Source organism: Eimeria tenella, genomic scaffold (assembly GCF_000499545.2).
Source record: "Eimeria tenella Houghton genomic scaffold, Eth_scaff85, whole genome shotgun sequence".
Taxonomy (NCBI): Eukaryota; Apicomplexa; class Conoidasida; order Eucoccidiorida; family Eimeriidae; genus Eimeria; species Eimeria tenella.
Genome location: NW_013545963.1, coordinates 142,678 through 160,785, shown reverse-complemented (window position 1 = coordinate 160,785; position 18,108 = coordinate 142,678). Strand labels below are relative to the sequence as shown.

General features: G+C 48.4%; 1 protein-coding gene across 1 annotated transcript; it reads left to right on the top strand.

Moving 5' to 3' along the window:
* Nucleotides 1-311: 311 nt before the first annotated feature.
* On the top strand, nt 312-12,022 carry ETH_00000860 (uncharacterized protein; the record flags this gene model as incomplete). The annotated part of the gene is made up of 21 exons (XM_013380739.1): nt 312-532; nt 786-1,158; nt 1,324-1,416; nt 1,747-1,848; nt 2,650-2,970; nt 3,571-3,908; nt 4,046-4,091; nt 4,403-5,089; nt 5,254-5,528; nt 6,048-6,198; nt 6,528-6,701; nt 7,281-7,517; nt 7,700-7,891; nt 8,214-9,146; nt 9,357-9,468; nt 9,830-9,949; nt 10,097-10,233; nt 10,640-11,083; nt 11,323-11,462; nt 11,640-11,865; nt 11,960-12,022. Coding segments are annotated over 21 exons (5,385 nt in total), but the record flags the coding sequence as incomplete, so codon positions are not given.
* Nucleotides 12,023-18,108: the final 6,086 nt, after the last annotated feature.

Here is an 18,108-nt window from a genome sequence, read left to right as displayed (position 1 = left end):
GAGCTGCAGTCCATGACTGTCGACAATTCTGTCATTTGTCTCATTCAAGGATCTTCAATTGTCTGGGAACTCAAAGACGGAGTTTACCCCATTTACGTCAAGGTGAGCCAGCCCCCCTGCGCAGCAAGTGCAGCAGCAGCAGCAGCAGCAGCGGCGCTGGCAGCTTCTTCCGCGCTGCTGCAGCAGCTCGCGCTGCTGCTGCTGCTGCGGCGGCGGCTGCTGCCGCAGCTTGGCGCTGCTGCGCGCTTCTGCTTCTGCGCCGAAGCAACTTTAGCGCTGCTGCTGCTGCTGCTGCTGCTGCTGCTGTTCAGGACTCGCTTTTGAATTCGAGTCAAGACTTTGACTGGACGGGGTTCCGGCAGCTGGCAGCAAAGGCAGCAGACACGGGAGTGGGAAATGGAATTGGGCCTTCTTTTTTTATGCACACTTTCGACTCGGAAGGGACTTTTGTTTTTGCGTCTTCGGCGCAAAACTCCAAACTGTCTCTCGTCAAAGTCCTGCCCCCCGGCATGCAGTGTCCCGCAGACACGGGGTGAGTCTGCAGCACTTGTTTTCTTTATTTATGCCTTTTGAACAGCAGCAGCAGCAGCAGCAGCAGCAGCGGGCCAGCGGTGCTGCAGGAAGTGCGCAGCCAGGCCCAGCAGTCACTTCTAAATAGTGCTAGAGTTGCACGGACACAGTGTTTCCTGCCCATTTGGCCTTGGGGCTTTGTGGGGCTTGTAAGAGAAAACGCATGCATGCACGCATGCGTGCATGCATGCATGCATGCATGCGACTGCGCGCAGATACCCCACTCCCATTCGGCTGCGTCAGCTGAGTCTGCTGGCCATCTCGCTGACTACCAGCGAAATAATTCTTGACCCTGATTGGCTGCTGCTGGTGGGGCTGCTGCTGGGGCTGCTGCTGGTGTGCCTTTTGCTGCTGGGGCTGGCTGCGCGTTTCCTGCGGCACCGCTGGCCCGCTGTTGCTGCTGCTGCTGCTGCTGCGCGGGGCCCCCTGTGCCTCCGCAGCTGCAGCGAGCTGCTGCTGCACCGCAGCAAAAGGGCCCTCAGACGCAGAGCAGCAGATCTCTGCAGCAGCTTCCTCAGGCCTTCGGGCCCCACACGCATTTCCCACTTCCGAGTCCGCAGCGAGTTGCAAGAAGTCCTTGACAACACTGTGAGTGGTTTAGCATTTTTGGCTTTTCTCCAAAGTTCAAAAATCTATTTAATCCATTTTTACTGCTCTTTAACACTGAAGTTGTTCCAAGAAAGACCTTCGCAGCCACGGGAGTGCATGCAGCTGCAGCCAGAGCTGCTGCGTGCGTTTTTGCTGCTGCTGCAGGAGCAGCAGCAATATGACCCTTTGGCGGACATCAAGCCCGCGCTGGATCGTCTCCACGTCGAAATAGATATTCAAGACCTCCGCGTTGTGCAGGTGAGGAGAAAAGGGACAAAAAGAAGGCACTTTTAAATTTAAAAAGCGGAAAAAAAGAAAAAAAAGAAAGAAAACTAGAAGGGCCCCTCTCTGTGGCATTTGTAGAATGATTCTCAGTGAGGGGTGCTTTCTTGCATGCGTTTGCGCCTCAAAATGCCTCGATTGCATGCAGCCCCAAGCCCCGGAAGTGGCTGCATGCGTTTCGCGTGAGAGCTTGCAGCTGCATGCGCTGCATGGGTTTCCGCGCCTTTGGAGCGCATGCAGAGGGCTGTGGGGCCCTCCCTAAAAGCCCCATTCACGCAAAGCCACTTTTCTGGATTTTGCACGCAGGCAACTCTGGAGAAGCTGTGCGACATGCGGGCAGCAGTCTCAGCAATCTTAGATCAAGAAATGCAAAAAGAAAAAGAGACATGTGCAGAGGCAGCTGAGCTGGTGAGTGTCTCCAATTTTTTTGAAAAGAAGTTCAACCATTGCCAGCGCCCAGGATGGACTCTGCGGGCAAAGAGTCTTGAAGTTTTTCTCATATTCCAGTCCCATAGTTCAAGTTCCACAGTCTTGGAGTTTATTTCAAATTCCAGTCTCGAAATATATTTCAAATGCCACAGTCTTGAAGTGTATTTCAAATTTCACAGTCTTGAAGTCTATTTCAAATTCCACGGTCTTGAAGTCTATTTCAAATTCCACAGTTTTAAAATATATTTTAAATTCCAAAGTCTTGAAGTATATTTCAAACTGCACGGCCTTGCAATAACATATTTCAAATTCCACAGTCTTGAAATACATTTAAAACTTCACTGTCTTGCAATATATTTCAAATTCCGCAATCTTAAAATGCATTTCAAACTCCACAGTCTTCCAATATATTTCAAATTCCAGTCTCGCAATATATTTCAAATTCCGCAGTTTTGCAATTTATTTCAAATTCCAGCCTTTAAATATATTTCGAATTCTACAGTCTTGCAATATATTTCAAATTCCACAGTCTTGAAATATATTTCAACTTCCAGAGTACATTTCAAACTCCAGATTCTTGAAATACATCTCAGATTCCAGAGTCCCGAAATATATTTCGAGTTCCAGAATACATTTCAAATTCTAGATCCTCGGAATAGATTTCAAATTAGAGAGTATACTTCAGACTCCAGAATCTTGAATTTGATTTCAAATCCAGAGAGGTCAAAGGGAAGAGTTTGTGGGCTTTGTTGGGATTTGCTGCTGCTGCTGCTGCTGCAGGTGGAGAAACTGCTCAAGTCGCTGCAGCAGCAAGTGGAGAGTGCAGAACTGAAGGGAACTTTGCCTCTGCGGAGTCAGCAGGTGACGGCGCTGCTGCGCTGCATATTGGCTGCGCTGCAGGGGCCGGAGCAGCGGCAGGCAGCAGCAGCAAAGCTGCAGCAGCTGGAGGAGCAGCTCAAGAACTTGCCGGGGCAGCAGCAGCAAACTTTCAAAACTGCAGAAGCCAGCAACAGAGAAGCAGAAATCCTCAGAAGCTGCGTCGCAAAGGCCGGCCCTTCTGTCTACGACTCCCTCGACGCAGCCATCAGAACTGCCAAGGAAGTACGCTGCCAACCTGCTGCAGCAGCAGCGCAGCACAGCAGCAAACCAAAGCAGCAGCAAAGCAGCAAAGCAGCAAACCAAAGCAGCAGCGAAGCAGCAAAGCAGCAAGCCGAAGCAGCAGCAGCGCAGCAATGTAGCAAACCAAAGTAGCAGCAAAGCAGCGAACCAAAGTAGCAGCAAAGCAGCAAGCCGAAGCAGCAGCAGCGCAGCAAAGCAGCAAGCCAAAGCAGCAGCAGCAGCCTCTAAAGCTCATGAACTATCCCCATTTTCCTCGTTTGAAGTGCAGCAAGCAGCAGCAGCAGCTTATAAGACATGAATTTTCCTTTTTTTTCTTTCTTGAAGTGCAGCAAACAGCAACAGCAGCTTCTATGGCTCATGAATTTCCCGTCATTTTCTTCTTTGAAGTGCACCAAGCAGCAGCAGCAGCTTCAAGACTCATGAATTTCTCCTTTTCTCTTTTTTGAAGTGCAGCAGGCAGCAGCAGCAGCACTTCGAAGGCTCGTGAATTTCCTCTTTTTTCATTTTTGAAGTGCAGCAGGCAGTTCTTGCGGGTGTTGGAGTTGAAGTCGAGGCCCTGAGTTTCGGACTTGTGCGCTGCAGAGCAAAGACTCGACAGCGGAGGCCAAAGAAGCCACTGTGGAGTTCGCAGCAAAAGCCACTTCGGACTTGGAGGGCCAGCGGCACTTCATGTTGGCTTCCGTTTACGACTTGCAGCTGAAGCAGGAGGCGAAGCAGACGGCGGGGCGTTTCAAGAGTTTGTTGTATTTGCACCGCCACGTGGACCTCGCCGAGCGCAGGAAACTCGAAAAGAGCGAAGCTTTCAAAACCCTTCTTGCAGTTTCTCGCCAAGAGGTCTTCGAACTCCAAGAAGCACACAGCAGCAAGATCCTCGAGTGGCAGCAAAACGCGCTCGTTCAGAGAGTCAGGGAAGACGACAGGTAAGCCCATTTCGCCTTTTCATCTTTCTAGTTTTGCTGCTTTGCATGCAACAGCAAGTGCGGTTTCTCCCAAAATGCTGCTCCCCAGGTCTCAAACAAAAAGGCAAGTTGAAAAAGAAATTGTCTGTTGTCTGCAGAATGCTGAAGGAACTCTCAGGGCCTCTCGGCCGGGCCTTCCAAGAGGTGCTTTGCATGCACTGACGGAAAGAAAAAAACGAAAAAACCAAAATGTTCAAGATTTGAGTTTCCACCTTTCACTCATCATTTCGAAAACGCATTTGCTTCAAGAACTGAACCAGCAGATCAGCATCACAGCTTTTTCTGTTTTCTGTTCTTGTTTTTAGACTAGCAGATCAACATCACTGCATTTTCTATTTTTTGATTTTGCTTGTAGACCGGCAAATCAACATCACCGCATTGTTTATTTTTTTATTTTGCTTTTAGACTAGCAAATCAACAGCACTGCATTTTCCACCTTTTGATCTTGTTTTCAGACCATGGCGGAGCTGCTGACAGCGCGAGAAGACGAAATTTCGTCAATGGTGAATAACCTGTCGGGCTCTGTGGGTTCGATAGTGCAGCAGCGGTGTTCGAAGCTGGCTGGCAACTGGAGCCAGTCCTCCTACACTCGGAGGGCTTTGAAGGAGTTGAAGGAGCTGAAGCAGCAGCAGGAGCTGCAAATAAAAGCGAAAGCAGATCAGCAAATGGAGCTGCTGCGCACTTCTCTGCAAGCTGCCCACGACGCTGCTGCCCGCCACTCCCGCGTGCTTTCTGAGCGCGAGCTCGCGGCGCTCACGAAGCTGCACAAGGCTTTCAAGAAGGAGCTGCGGGCTCAGCACGCAGCAGCAGCAGCAGCAGCAGCAGCAGCAGCAGACACGCAGGCCGAGGCTCTCAGCGCTGCCCGCAGGTGCAAAGGAAGCTCCGGAAAGATCGTCACGGAGATGTTCTCTGCATGCTTTGCAAATGCAGGCTCGCAGGACAACTCCTCTTCAGCCCAGCCCCCCCTCTCCTTCGACTCCGACAAAATCGACGCAATTCGCAAAGAAGCTCTTGAGAAACTTGCTGCAGCTTTTGCCCGCCGCGAAGAACTCCACAAACAGGCGGAGGCGCAAAGGCTCGACCACCTCGAGAAGCACCGCCACGCAATCTTGAAGTTCATCACGGAAACTTCGAAACTCGCCGTAAGCCTCGCTGCAAGGGCCCCCCCTGCAGCCCCACTGCGCGGCAGCCAGACGCGCATGCATGCACGCATGCATGCACGCATGCATGCACGGGGGCTTCGCGGGAAGCCGAGAAATCCCCCGCCTGGAAGTGGGGCTGCGCATGCAGTGCGGTGTACGTACAGTCGGACCGCGCGCGCGGGGCGGCTACCAAAATCGCAACTCTTGCGGAAGCAACAGCAACAGCAGAAGCAAGTTTGGGGGCTCCCCTGGTGCGGCACATGGGTCTGTCCCGAGCTTTTGAAGATTTGCTGCAAGTCCAAGCGCTGCCGGACAGCACTCGAAGCAAAGTTTTGACGCTGAGACAAAAGCAGCAAGCCACTTTCCAGGCCCTCCTCGATGCCCACAACAAGAAGTTCCAACTCGCCCACTCGACCGCAGTTGTGGGCCTCAAGCGCACGTAAGTCGAACTCCACTTTTCTTCAAAAACACTCACGCCCTGCTCTCCACTTGTGGCTATTTAAAGTCACCTTAGACCTATTTCCTACAAGCCTCATCTCGCGGCAGCACTAGCAGCAGCAGCAGCAGCAACAGCAGCACTGTTACCTGCCAGCTTGGGGCGAAGACGTGCATGCAAAAGACTCTAGTTTTGTTTTATTCTGACGGCACGTCCCTCCACGGTTTCTAAATTTAAGCATGCGGTGAAGTGCTCAGCACTGTGTGTTTGTGAGCTCCACTTTATGTTGAATAAATGATGAATTATTTGACACATTATGAACTTTTTTTGTGATATGTAATTTCATTTTATGAACCAAGACCTTGACGTGTGTTGTTTAAGTTAGTTACAATTCTTTTCAGTTTCATTCCCCCCGCTTGGTCTCAGGTGGGGAGATGAATGCAGTGGAACTCTTTTATCAATTCTGCATTTGTTGTCTTTATCCGTGTACTTGTTTTTGTCTTTGTCTCCTTCTTCTCTCAGAAACAGTCGCTACATAGAGGGACTGAAACAAGCCATGTACAAACACCGAGAAGAGACAGAAGAGTTAGCCAGGCAGGCGTTGGAGAAACTCGCAGAAATCCACAAAAAAGATATCGAGGAAAGGACTCAACTCAAGACTCTTCTGGCCAATGTGCGAAATGCATTTATATATATACACATATATATATATGCGCGTGTACATATATATAATATATAATATATTTTTGTTTTATATTATATACGTATACATATGTATATATATATACTAGAACTCACCCGTTTCTAGCACTACGTTGCACAAACTAGTTTAGCATACACTCTCGTAAAGGTGGACAGGTGCATTTGTGCAATTGTTTTCTTTGAACTCGCATGACTGTGTATTCAAATCTGCAAATATGCATACTTGTGATTTCACTCCACTTCAACTTCATATATGACACATAAATATTTGCAAGGCAAACTCCGTTGTATGTTTCACAGAGCATTTCTGAAGCTTTGGTGCTGACGGCAGAGGCGGAGGCGCGCACAGAAACCTGCCAGAAGCAACTTAAACTCCTTGAGGGATATAAAAGCCATCAATATGACTCAGGGGAGCTCAAGTCCAGGCTGGAGGAGGCGGCTGCAGAGGAGCAAAGTCTGGTCAAGAGTGCACAGGTAAACAGCACTTCTGCTGCTGGCAGCGTTAGTCAACACGAAGGAACAAATACAACAATGATGAGTAACACAAATATCAGAAACACAAAAACAAAAGTTTAAGTGAAGCTCCAATTACAATACGGCGTCTGCACTTGTGCATTCGCCCGCGTACTTCTCTGATTCATGTTTGTGGCGCTTCTGCACGGAAAGGATCCTCCCAGTTCTGTATGTCTGTGGTCTTCTTGCATGCGCTGTGTTGACATGATGGGGCACAATGCTGCACACTATAAAAGTGCACGCATTGCCGGTTTATTTCGAAAGCACACTCGCGCGGGTCAACTCTTGGTGGTTGGTTGCTCATTGGGTCTATCTGCGCATGCCTCGGCTGATTGCACTTCTTCAGGATATATTCATTGGCTCTGAGAGCTTTCAACCAATCCTTCTAATGTTCAAACTTATGATGAAAGCACAATGTTTTCGTGCCACTCATGAGGCACGCCATACGATGTGGCACAACACTGGAGGTCAGCCGCTGGGAATCCAGGCCCACTTGCAGCCAATCACTTCGGGCCTCCATGTGATGAATGCTGGCTGCAGGAAGAAGAAGAATCGCGTCTGGAAGACCAGAAAACAGCCTTTGAAATGCTTGGCGCCAAGGAGATGGAGCTGGTCGAACTGCTGCATGCGCATCAGCTGCATGTCAGTGACAGCAGCCACATGGAAATCGCCGCGGCAGAGCTCCATGAAGCAGAGGTGCAAAGCGCCACAGAACGCATTACAGAGCTGCTGCTGCAGCACGCCAAGACCCAGGCCGCAGCAATATTCAGCATTGCAGTAAGCAACCCCAGCCGCAGACCGGGATTTTCTTGAAACGATCAATTCCGCAAGCGAAAGAAAAACAAGGCAGGCAGTTATGCTTTACACAATCACTGAGGGCTTGTTTAAACTCACTCAATTTCAAAGTTCCACCTGCATAGCCAAGCATTCATGCTTGCATTCTCGCCAAATGCATGCAGACTAGCGGTGCTCCCGCGGTGGAAGCCGACATTGCTGACTACTGCGCGAGCTGGGAGAAGGTGCTGGCCAGCTCAGCAGCAACCAAAGCTGAGGACCAGCAGAGACATAAAACATCCAACGCCGATCGCATGCACAGCCTCATGAAGTCCCAAGAAGCCCAAAACCTGACAAGGCGCAAGCATCAACTGCATGTATCCCATGAGATCATCGAGGCAAGCCCTGCAGAAAGCACGCACTCTACAGCTTATTTTAACGCATTTTGGTGCCTTCCATTCAACTGGCACGCTTCTTTATTTCATAAGCAGTTTAAACAACAGTTTATCCAGACTACCGGAAGTACTAAGGCCAAAACTCTGCAAAAAGCTCCACTACTTCACCTGCACACCATACAGCAAACGCAGCCACACAGCAAGGACGCGCATACAGATTTGCCCACTTGCCCAGTTGACCAGCTGCGTGTTGTCTGTTCATATTTCATTTTGCTTTGTGACCGATTGTTCTTGCACAATTCAGTTGCAACAGTACCAGGGGCCAATGGCGACAGAGAAAAGCCGATTCGTGAATGACTTATTGCATCAGCTGGCCGTGTACCAAGCGAATGCAGCTTTCGAGGCGGAGAAAACGGCTTTGGAAACGAAAAGCGGCGAAGAGCTGAGGGCCGTGGAAGCCGAGCTTGAGGAGCTCGAGGCACTGAGCAAGCTCGCTGCGGAGCCAGCAAACTTCAGCCAGAGTCCCGATGGCTCAGCAAACGCAGTCGATGGTGCTGCACAGGCTGAAGGGTCAGGAGAAACTGATGGAAAGGTTCGGGACAGCGTAGAGGATCCAGAGGCGTCCGGCGCAGAGAAGCAACTTGGGGAGGAGTCTGCTGGGGGCCCCAGCAGCAGCGGAGAAGCTGGAGAAGACGCAGCAAAGGAAGGAGGACAGGAAGGTGCTGAAGAATTGCAAAGTGGCAGAGATGCGGTGGAGGAGAAACGGCGGCAGCTGGAACTTGCGTTGGCCGCGGGAGATATAAAAGGGGCTCAGGCACATCTCGTTGAGATCTACAAGCAGCGCATGAGGTACGCCGAAGAAGAAGCTGATCGGGAAAGAATGCTGCAAGACCAGCGCACGCAGCAGTTGCTGCAGGAGAGGCGGCGGCGGCTGCTTGAGAAGAAAGCCCGGCTGGAGGCGGAACGGCAGCAGGCCCTGGAAGAACTGGAGAAAGCGAAACAGGAAAAGCTTGAAAAGCTGCAGCAAGAGCTGCAGCAAAACCTGGTGGACTTTTCCATAGAGTTCGAAGTCGAGCCGCACGAACTTGACAAGCTCTCTCGCCAACTCTGGACAGAATCCCACCAGCGCTACCAGAAACAGCTGCGGGAGCTTGAAAAGAGGCATGCACAAGACACGGAAAGTGGCTACGAAGCATTCCTCAAGGAGTGGGAATCAAACCACGACGGAGAAGTCGAGGTGAGGCTACACAGCGCAGGCAGCAGCTCTTGTTTGCACGTAGATATTTAATAAATTTTAACTGTGAACGAAATTATACTGGAAAATTTTATGTGAAAATGTGCAGTTCACCACGGTGCAAATGTAGTAAGCAGTCATGTAAGCAGAGCCTGAGAGAAGTTGAACACGATAGAGGAAGAGAAGCTTTGCTGCTTTTCCTGCTGGCCACAGGCTGAGCTTCAACTTAGGCATGTGGCCTGGCGGGCAGCTGCGAGAGAATTGGAAGACCACCAGCTGCACGAAAAGCACGAACTCGAAGAGTCATGGCAAACGGCCCTGGAAGGTGTGTACTAGAGTAGAACAACATTTTTCCAATGCGTTTTACAAATGTGCTGAACACGAACTTTCGACAAGTGCAACTCATTCGTGGCTGTGTAATCTTTTGCATGCCTCCCTTTTACGGGATTTTCTTGAACCAGCATTGAATCTTGCATGTAGAGTGGCAGCAGCATACTTAGGCAGCATATCTGTATGTTCTTGAATTTGTTTAAGTTACGCCTTTCCACATTGTCTCCCATGAAATTTAATTGGCCCCTGAACTTCTTGCCTGCCTTTTTCAAATTTCCATACCTGACTATAGGCAAATCTTTTAGACAAGGGAATCGCTCCAGACAACACTGTTTCCCCTAGTGATCTTTCCTCAGCTGATACCACAATACGCACTGTCTGTTTGTGGCCAAACATCATGTCTTCAGGAAAGCTTAAAATGTTGGCAGCAAAGGGTAGCGAAGCAGCGAAGGAGTACCTTGAAGAGATAAAAGAAAGTCAGTTCATCAAAAGAGGCTCGCATGCAGCATTCTGAACATTCTGCATGCAGCCGCCAGAGGTCTTTTAAGTGAATCGTGAACGGCTTTGTGCGTACATGCTTCTACTTATGGTAAACAAAGCTTCTGTGCTTAATCTGACTGCAGAAAGGAAGCAAATGAGTGAAGTCTGGCAGCAGCGCTTCCAGCAAATTCGGCAGGAGCAAGCGGAGGCCCAGAGAGCCATCGAGGAGAAACAGGCAGCGTACAAGGCTCAAGTAGGAGAGCGCATCAAAGCCGTTGAAGTAAGGGCAATGACACGAAATCAAACTGCTATTTTTTGTTTTTTAAAGCGACTGCATAGAGCTTTTCAAGTCAAAAAGCACGCGTGTACACATGTCCATGCACTAACCACTTTTGGATACAAGGAATGAGTCCAAATACCGTTTGCCAAGTGCCCCATGAATGAAACATCAGCAAACCTTGGCTTCTATACAGCATCCGTAGATGCTTGAAATATCACTAATTCCAGTGTAAAGTTTCACCGAATTTCTTTTCTGGTTTTTTTTCCTCCCTAGAAAAGTACATAGTACGAAGACGCTTGAAACAAAGTTTCACCAATTTTTTCTCTAAATGTTTTCCCCACTAGAAAAGTGCATATATGGTACTGCAGTTGGTACTTAGCATATGTAACACCTGAAATATTTACAGGAGCAGTGGGCACAAAAGCTGCGGGATCTCAAAGACGAGGAGTGGACGAAGCTTCAGCAAGTGCAGGAACTCGCGGAGGCGGGCATAAAAGAGCGCCGAATGATGATTGCTGCTGCCACGGAAGCAAGAATGAAGGCAAGTAAAGGGGAAGGAGACGAGGCCGGGGGCTCCACGGGGGATACAATGCACGACCGGTTGCTAAATGAGCTGACAGCAGATCTGCGTCAGCTTGAACGCGTTCTTCAAGCCGAGAAAAATCGCCAGCAAGCAAAATATCAGGAAAAGCTTCTCAAGAGGATGCAACAAAGAAGACGCCGCATCCTAATTGACGCAGCGAAAGAGCAGAAAGCAATGGCTCAAGATGCTCTGGAGCATCAGGCCCAACTACTGAGCCAGCAACTCCATCAGCAACGCTTTCTCTTTAGTCGAGCAAAAACTAAACAGGTAAGTCACCCCAATTTCACAGGCTGCTGCGCGGCTGCTTGTTTCCTGTACCAGTTCCACTTAACACGTAACACATGCAAATACTGAAGCAGGTCAAGTAGCGACGCAACTCTGAATTCCACCATAGACCTTAAGCATGTGCTCTTATCGAAAAAGACAAAAATATACTCACCAGTTCCCACATTTTTTCTAGCGTTTAAGCTGCCGTTATTGAGTGTTCCGCTCGCACTGCACCAAAGGTGGCCCTCAAGTTCTCTCACCAGTGGCTTGTACAAGCCCGGCAAATGCTGCGAGCTCGCGCTGAAGGTGCTGAAGAAGATGAACAGAAGTTGCACGAGCTGTCGGAGAGGGAGTTTATGAAACGCTGCAACCTCATGCGGTAGGCAGCTGTTTGTGTATGTCCCGTGCACTTCCAGAGTCAAGAGCTGTTAGGTACAACGAGCAGCACTCACAATCCCAAAATTGTATTGGTCTGAGCTAAAATGAAGGCGACTTGAAATATTCTTCGGATTAATAAGCTTCTCTCTGGTTCCGTTCTGTTTTGCGAACACTCCAGCAAGACGCTTGCGAAAAGCATGAAGCAAGTTGAGTCTCTCGTTCGGGGTCTTATGCCGGACAAGAGTTCGCGAGACACCCCAAGAGGTGATGAAGGTCAAACAATAAGACAGGGCCGGCAAGGCCAAGCAACAAGACTGGCAGTGTGCCTTCAAGAGGTAAGGAACCGGAAGCCACCGGCTCACCACACCTTAAAGAGATCGGCTATCAGAAATATACACCAGCAAGTAATGTAAAAAACAACGCTTGCTCTGCAACTGCCTATTTTTGCATCTGATATTGACGACTATAGAGCGACTCTGCAATGCTACTGTCGCGCAGGTATCAACTTCTGCCACGCAGCTCAACGTCGTTCGACGCAAATTCCTCAACTCTCGCACATGAAGCACTCTTGTACAATTTTGCAGTAATTCTAAGCCAGCCTCAACGGTGCTCAGCACCTTGTGCACCTGAGTCCTGTTTCGTATTATAGCGTAGTCCTTGGCTTTTGTTTACACTGATTTCCCAGGCAGCTGAAATTGCGCGAGTTATTCTTGTGCCCCTGACGAGAGCCACGTCCTCCATAAAGCCTAGACTGTAGTCCATATTTACACTGACATTCCCTGGTGGCAGAAACTGCGGGCGTCAACTATGTGACCCTGCCGCCACAGCCTATACGCGACGCAATTGGTGCACCCGATTGGTTTTGCTGCAAGCGTCACTTTAGTGCTATCTGGCAGCTAGGCATTCTACTTGGCAGTGAGCCGTGTCTACTTACCTCTTTTGTTTTCCTTATATAAAAACGTTTACTTTTTAATTGTCAAAAGTTTGCGTAGCTTTCTACATAAACAATCTCTATGCTCTTGACTTCGCTTCAGAATAATAATCTACGCCGCTGCCTCAGTCACGCTGGTACAAAAAGAGGCTACAGAGCGACAGTACTCCTCAAGTTGTAAAGCACGTCATGCTGACATGAAAATCTGCACGCTTTAGCTTGCTATTGTTGAAGATATCATAAATGAAAAATGATGCGGGCCTTCAGCACTCCCAGCCACAGTGCAGTTAACTAAACGCGTCGTTTGCAGACCTGGAGGCCAGCGCAGCAAAGCCTTCTGTTCATATAAAGGCACCTTCTGGTCACTCCATCCCGTCATTTCCGTGCCAGACCTCCACAACGAAATTTTTCACCAATTTAAATAGTTGTCCGCGCGGGCTAGGTCGATAAGGTGGAGGCAAGCATAACCTCCACCAGCTACACATAACAGAAATGTGCCGTCGGAGCTAGATTCATGAACTCATACGCTCGAATTCATTGTAGTTGGCCACGAGATATATTGTCTGTGATACGTCGGGCATGAGATATCTCGCTTTGCTGGACAGGTACGAACATCTCGCAGCGAAACAACTCATTGGGTTCCAGTAAATGCCATAAGTTATATTCATAATCTAAAATATTGTCAAATGAATCGTATGGCATCGGCCCAAAACCCAAACGCTTTGCAATCACATTGTGTTGCGCTGCATGCTGCTTGTGCGGAAGGACAACCTGGACATCACACTGACGCCTGCATTCACTTTAACATGGTTACAGGCATTTTCCTGTTCAAAAAAATTGATTGGTTCGTGAATGTGAAGTTTATTTTGTTTAGCACATTTGAGAACAACAGAAGCCGCGACAGTCTGGCTTGCGAGTATGCGCCAGTGGAGGGGCTGTCGCTCTGGGGCCATCGGAAAAATCTGACTTCCTCAGATGAACTGCGGGGACAACTTTTCTTGCAAACATTTTCACTCACTTATATTTATCATTAAATTATCACCCACATTAGATCCTCTAGACACATGTTGAACATCCTTGCTGTCTCTCTGCATGCTAGGGTTACCTCGGCTGCTACGATGGATACACAATACCAGTGACTCTACATCATTCTGGAAAGTTCAGATATCCGTAGCTCATGCAGACTGGGAGGAAACCCCGCCGCGCATACAGAGGGCAAGGGAGACACGTGAGTTTGAATCGCCTTACGGACTTTCGCGCTAAAGAAATGAGGGCGAGAAGCCTCCTCTCCTCCTTTTTTACCTTCGCTGCATGCCTACTTCCACAGACAGCCTGGACATGGTGCCACTTAGATGGCTTTGCACTAGGCAGGGGAAAAAGGTTGTATCTGCTGAAAACTGGAACTGCACTTGACTGCTCAAGCGCCTGCAAAGCGGTGTCCCGTTGTACTCATTGGTCTTTTGACAGCGGAAGGCACTATTGTATTTTGAGAAGCGAAGACCCCACAAACAAAATACTCATCCGCAAGCAGGATGATGCCATCTCAGCAACAAAGGACTGCTTACAGGCGCTTTCGTGTACGTCGTCTAGCACAAATTAGCTGACTAGAGCTATGGACTCTACTGAATGTACAGTCTGCCGATGTAACGATCGAACGGAAACTGTTCTAGAATTACCTATGCATCAGCTTAGTTTGCCTCCCCCGCACGAAAAAGGCTCTCTATGCAATTTTTGCTGCACAAGAAACTCTTCCTGTCTTTGATGTTGGTTAATTTAGTGACAAATGGAGGCAAGTCCTGCTTTTCTGATGGGTGGATAATCTCTCCAACTGAAGCTAGCGGCATTCCACCAGAACAAGAGCATGCTTCTGCCCTTCTTCGTAGTGATACTGCGTCCAGCGCAGAAGGCTGCCAGCGCCTTTGCCGGGGATCCGGAGAACGCTGCTTGCTGTGGGAATGGGATGTGCTACAGAAGCATTGCCGATTATGGGGGACGGGCATCACTCTACGCAGAGTGGACAACCTCCCTTTGGGCTTGTCGGCGTACTCGTCTCCTTTTGATGAAGATGAGCCTATTGACACTACAGGTTCTCAAAACAAAGACGAAAGAATGAGGAAGAGACTTGAATCGATGAGGGCCGTTGTGGGGCCAAGTGCTTGTGCAGAGGAATCATTCGTGCAATTCCGCGGAGGCAGTGAAGATGTATTGCGTGCCTCGCAATGCACGTTCCCTACAGGTACAGAAAGTGACTCCGTTCAAAGCTCGGTGTAATGCAGCGCGCATTTTTGAAGGAGCATTCTTTGCAAATATGAGCTTGATGTGTTTGATGCCGTAGAAATCCAACACGGTTGGATACAGTAATGCCGAATCTCGAGCGGCTCTTGCATTAATCATACATGACAGTTAGCCAATCACTGTATACTTCTTAGAGATAATGGACAAAGCGTAGGGCTGTGGAATGCCGAACCTGACGAACATAAAGCATTAGCAGCACCTCGGAACTAGCATTTAGAACTCAATTATTTTTATTGGTTACTCGAGCACGAGCACGCACAGCTCTAAAACTTTCTTAAGCCTCTGCGGGGCCTCCTGTACGAAGAAATCAAACAGGCTTCCAAAACGAAAGACAAAAGAGACCTTGTGCGTGTCTGCTCAGTAAGATCGTTTCCGTGGCTAGTCATGGAGAAGTTTGTAGTTGGCACCTCTACTGCGACAATAAAAGATGTCGGATCGTCATTTTCATACGATGGTAGAGTCGACGGGCGCAACAAGTATGCCGTCATATTGAAATCAGCTGCAAGTACATTAAAATACGAGGAAGCGGATAACTCCATGACGCAAATATACCATAACGCCCTACCCACAACGGCAATGTCAGGCGTTCTTGTTGGAGTTGACAGCAAAACCCCTTATATGAATGCTACAACGGACAGAGTCGCTTCCATAAACGAATGCCAAACACTGTGTAAAAATACGAGCGGATGCAAGTTCTTTACATTTTACATCGACGGGCGTTCTGGCACAAACTGCGTTCTCAAATCTACCGTGCGCCTGAATGAAGCATTTATCCATCCTGTTGCCGTTACTGGAGACAAAACAAATACGACAGCTCTAGCAAGTCAGTATGCAGGATTAGTTGGGCCCTGTTAAGATTACACTATCCTGCTCCCCTCCCCATTAGAATTATTACCACTGACATAATTTATGTTAATTCTAAGTGGAGAAACGAGACCTCATGTGCTATTACGAAGACCACGAGCAACTGTGGAGTGGTATGTTACCCTATTGCTTTTGTGCCTCTGCTTTGCCCGCAGTGCGCGGTATGAAATTCGGCTATGAAATGAAGAGCAGCACAATCGTTGCACCCTATAAGACTTCGTCTTCAGGTAATACGTACAGTGGACTCCTCACGACGAGCTCACGCGTGGATCAGCTGGCGAAAGAGGCGTGTACTCTGCTTGGGACTAACGGATACGCAGTTATAGACTATATGAGCCGGACGGCTCATGCAGTCCCGGCAAGCGATGCCGTGGAGAGATACATGCCCAGTTTCAACTACATTGACTGCAGCAAAGTAAACTGAACTGTTTGGATTATTGTGTTGGGCCTCCTATTATGTGGTCACCGGCCTCTTATGTTTAGACAGTGTTTTTCTTCCTGGGTTCTAATAACCCAGGAAGAAAGACACTGTCTACACATAAGGGAGTGTTCCAGCCCTATCTGTACAAGGTATTTCGGCTTATCCTTACAGATTATCTTAGCAAAGGATTTTTTGAGGTCCATACGCGCGCTACGTCATCCGCATTAAGACCCAAGAGTGAGCTGACACAGTGCAACATTCATTCTTCCTACACAGTACACCACATCGGGCCGCTACACGCTATTTTAATTCATATGCTGTGAAACCGCATCCGACAATTTCCCATTTAGTGAACAATGGATTGCAAGAGGCAACTACGGAACCTCTATGCACTGCGAAATTAAAGAGATGCGTGGAGGAACCCAGTGCGACAAGGGTTGTACGAACCATAGTATCAACGAGCGTGGTCGCAGGCACTGATGTGAGAATTCCGTTGTACATGGGAACCCTCACCACCGGTGAAGTTCAGCCACTAGTCACAGGGCTAGAGAAGGGAATCCCGTGCATATTGCAGTAGTGCTGCTTAGTTGAGATTCCTTCGGGCTTCTTCAGCTGTTGTTTACGATAAAAATATCAGGTGTTTTTTTGGGCGAACAGTCCTTCGCTTGCCTTCGCATGAAGCGCGTTGCTAACCATGCCCGCAACTGCGAGACAGATTTAGTGGGTGCACAGACTCCCTGATTTTATGTGCCAATAAGCGCATCCTCATCCACGGCCTCACTTGCAATGTACGCCAACTGTGAGCTAATTTTCCTTTTGAGTTCTTCTTCGCGTACGTCATAATTTGGGCACTTTGTCTGCATTGCGTCGTAGCTATTCAACCAGATACAGTGCATACGCTATTTCTCAGGAAAGTCCTAAGCTGCTTTTCTGTTTCTGTCTCATCACTGGACTATGGCTGGGAGCGAAGCAGATGATTGAGGAATTATGTCTGTCGTATTGGTATGGCATAAGCAGCAGCCGCTTGGGCTCCGTGAAGGGAATCGATATGCTGCGGAGAAGTGAAAGTCACTCTAGATGAGTTGCTATACAGTTTCCAAACTTCAAGCCAATGCCTAGAGGTTTTACACCGGTTTTTGTTTAAATTTTGTCAGGCGTTGAAAGCGCCTCCTCGGTACTAGCAACTATACACCACCGGTAGTTACAAGCAAGAACACGGCAATCCTGTATATACATGTGAAGAAACGACATATCACAAGAAAACTAGCGATGATTGTGATTATGAGGATTCATTTTCCTAAGGTGCACTCAAGTGCCGTCATTTTCTGCCGAAAGGCTCCGTTCAGTACAGTCGCCGCTCTGCAGCAATAGAATGAATTCGTAAAGTTGTATCCGTTCTGAGACTAGTTTCGATTTCTCCCAACTGTAAACAACTTTGGATTTAATACAATGGTGGTGCACTAGTAGACCGCTGGACAGCAATTCTACACTCGTTTATTTATATTGATCAAGATCAAATGGAATTTTGCTAGCCTTTCTTCCCAGTGGGAGGTGAGTTTGCAGCATTATGAAGCGAAATGCTCGCCAAGAGAATTGGCAGCCCCAACTGCTGCATCTGCTTTCAAGTCATTTCATGAAGAACATAACAGTGGGATTCTTCAGGGTACTACATTCGCAGTAATGATGGACTGGAATACGAGTGGGGCAACTGAAAACGTGTACACAAAGCTAACTGGTGGTACTATTTTCGCGTTTAAAATGAAAATGTCGACGTGTTCCGCCTTCCTAAAAATCTCGGGTTGCGCGAATATTGCTACAATAGGTACTGACTGTGAATTCTGCCGCTTGGTCCGAGTTGGTTTGTTGGCTCGCCGCTCTTACCATAAATCTTGTAGCCCATTATCAAACTTCACTTAATGTTGCCAAACGGAAGTTTCAAACCCAATCTTCACCCCTTTGTTTGATGGTGCGTGCCGAAGCAGCGAACGCATGCTGAAAACGCTGAAAATGTCACCCAAAGGACAAGGTCCTGAAGGACAACTGGCCGATTTCTGTTATGAATTTCAGCTTACTGCATTTGCTCTGCACTCGAAAAATTTATTAGGTATTGTGGCGCTATGCGGAAGCTAACGATAA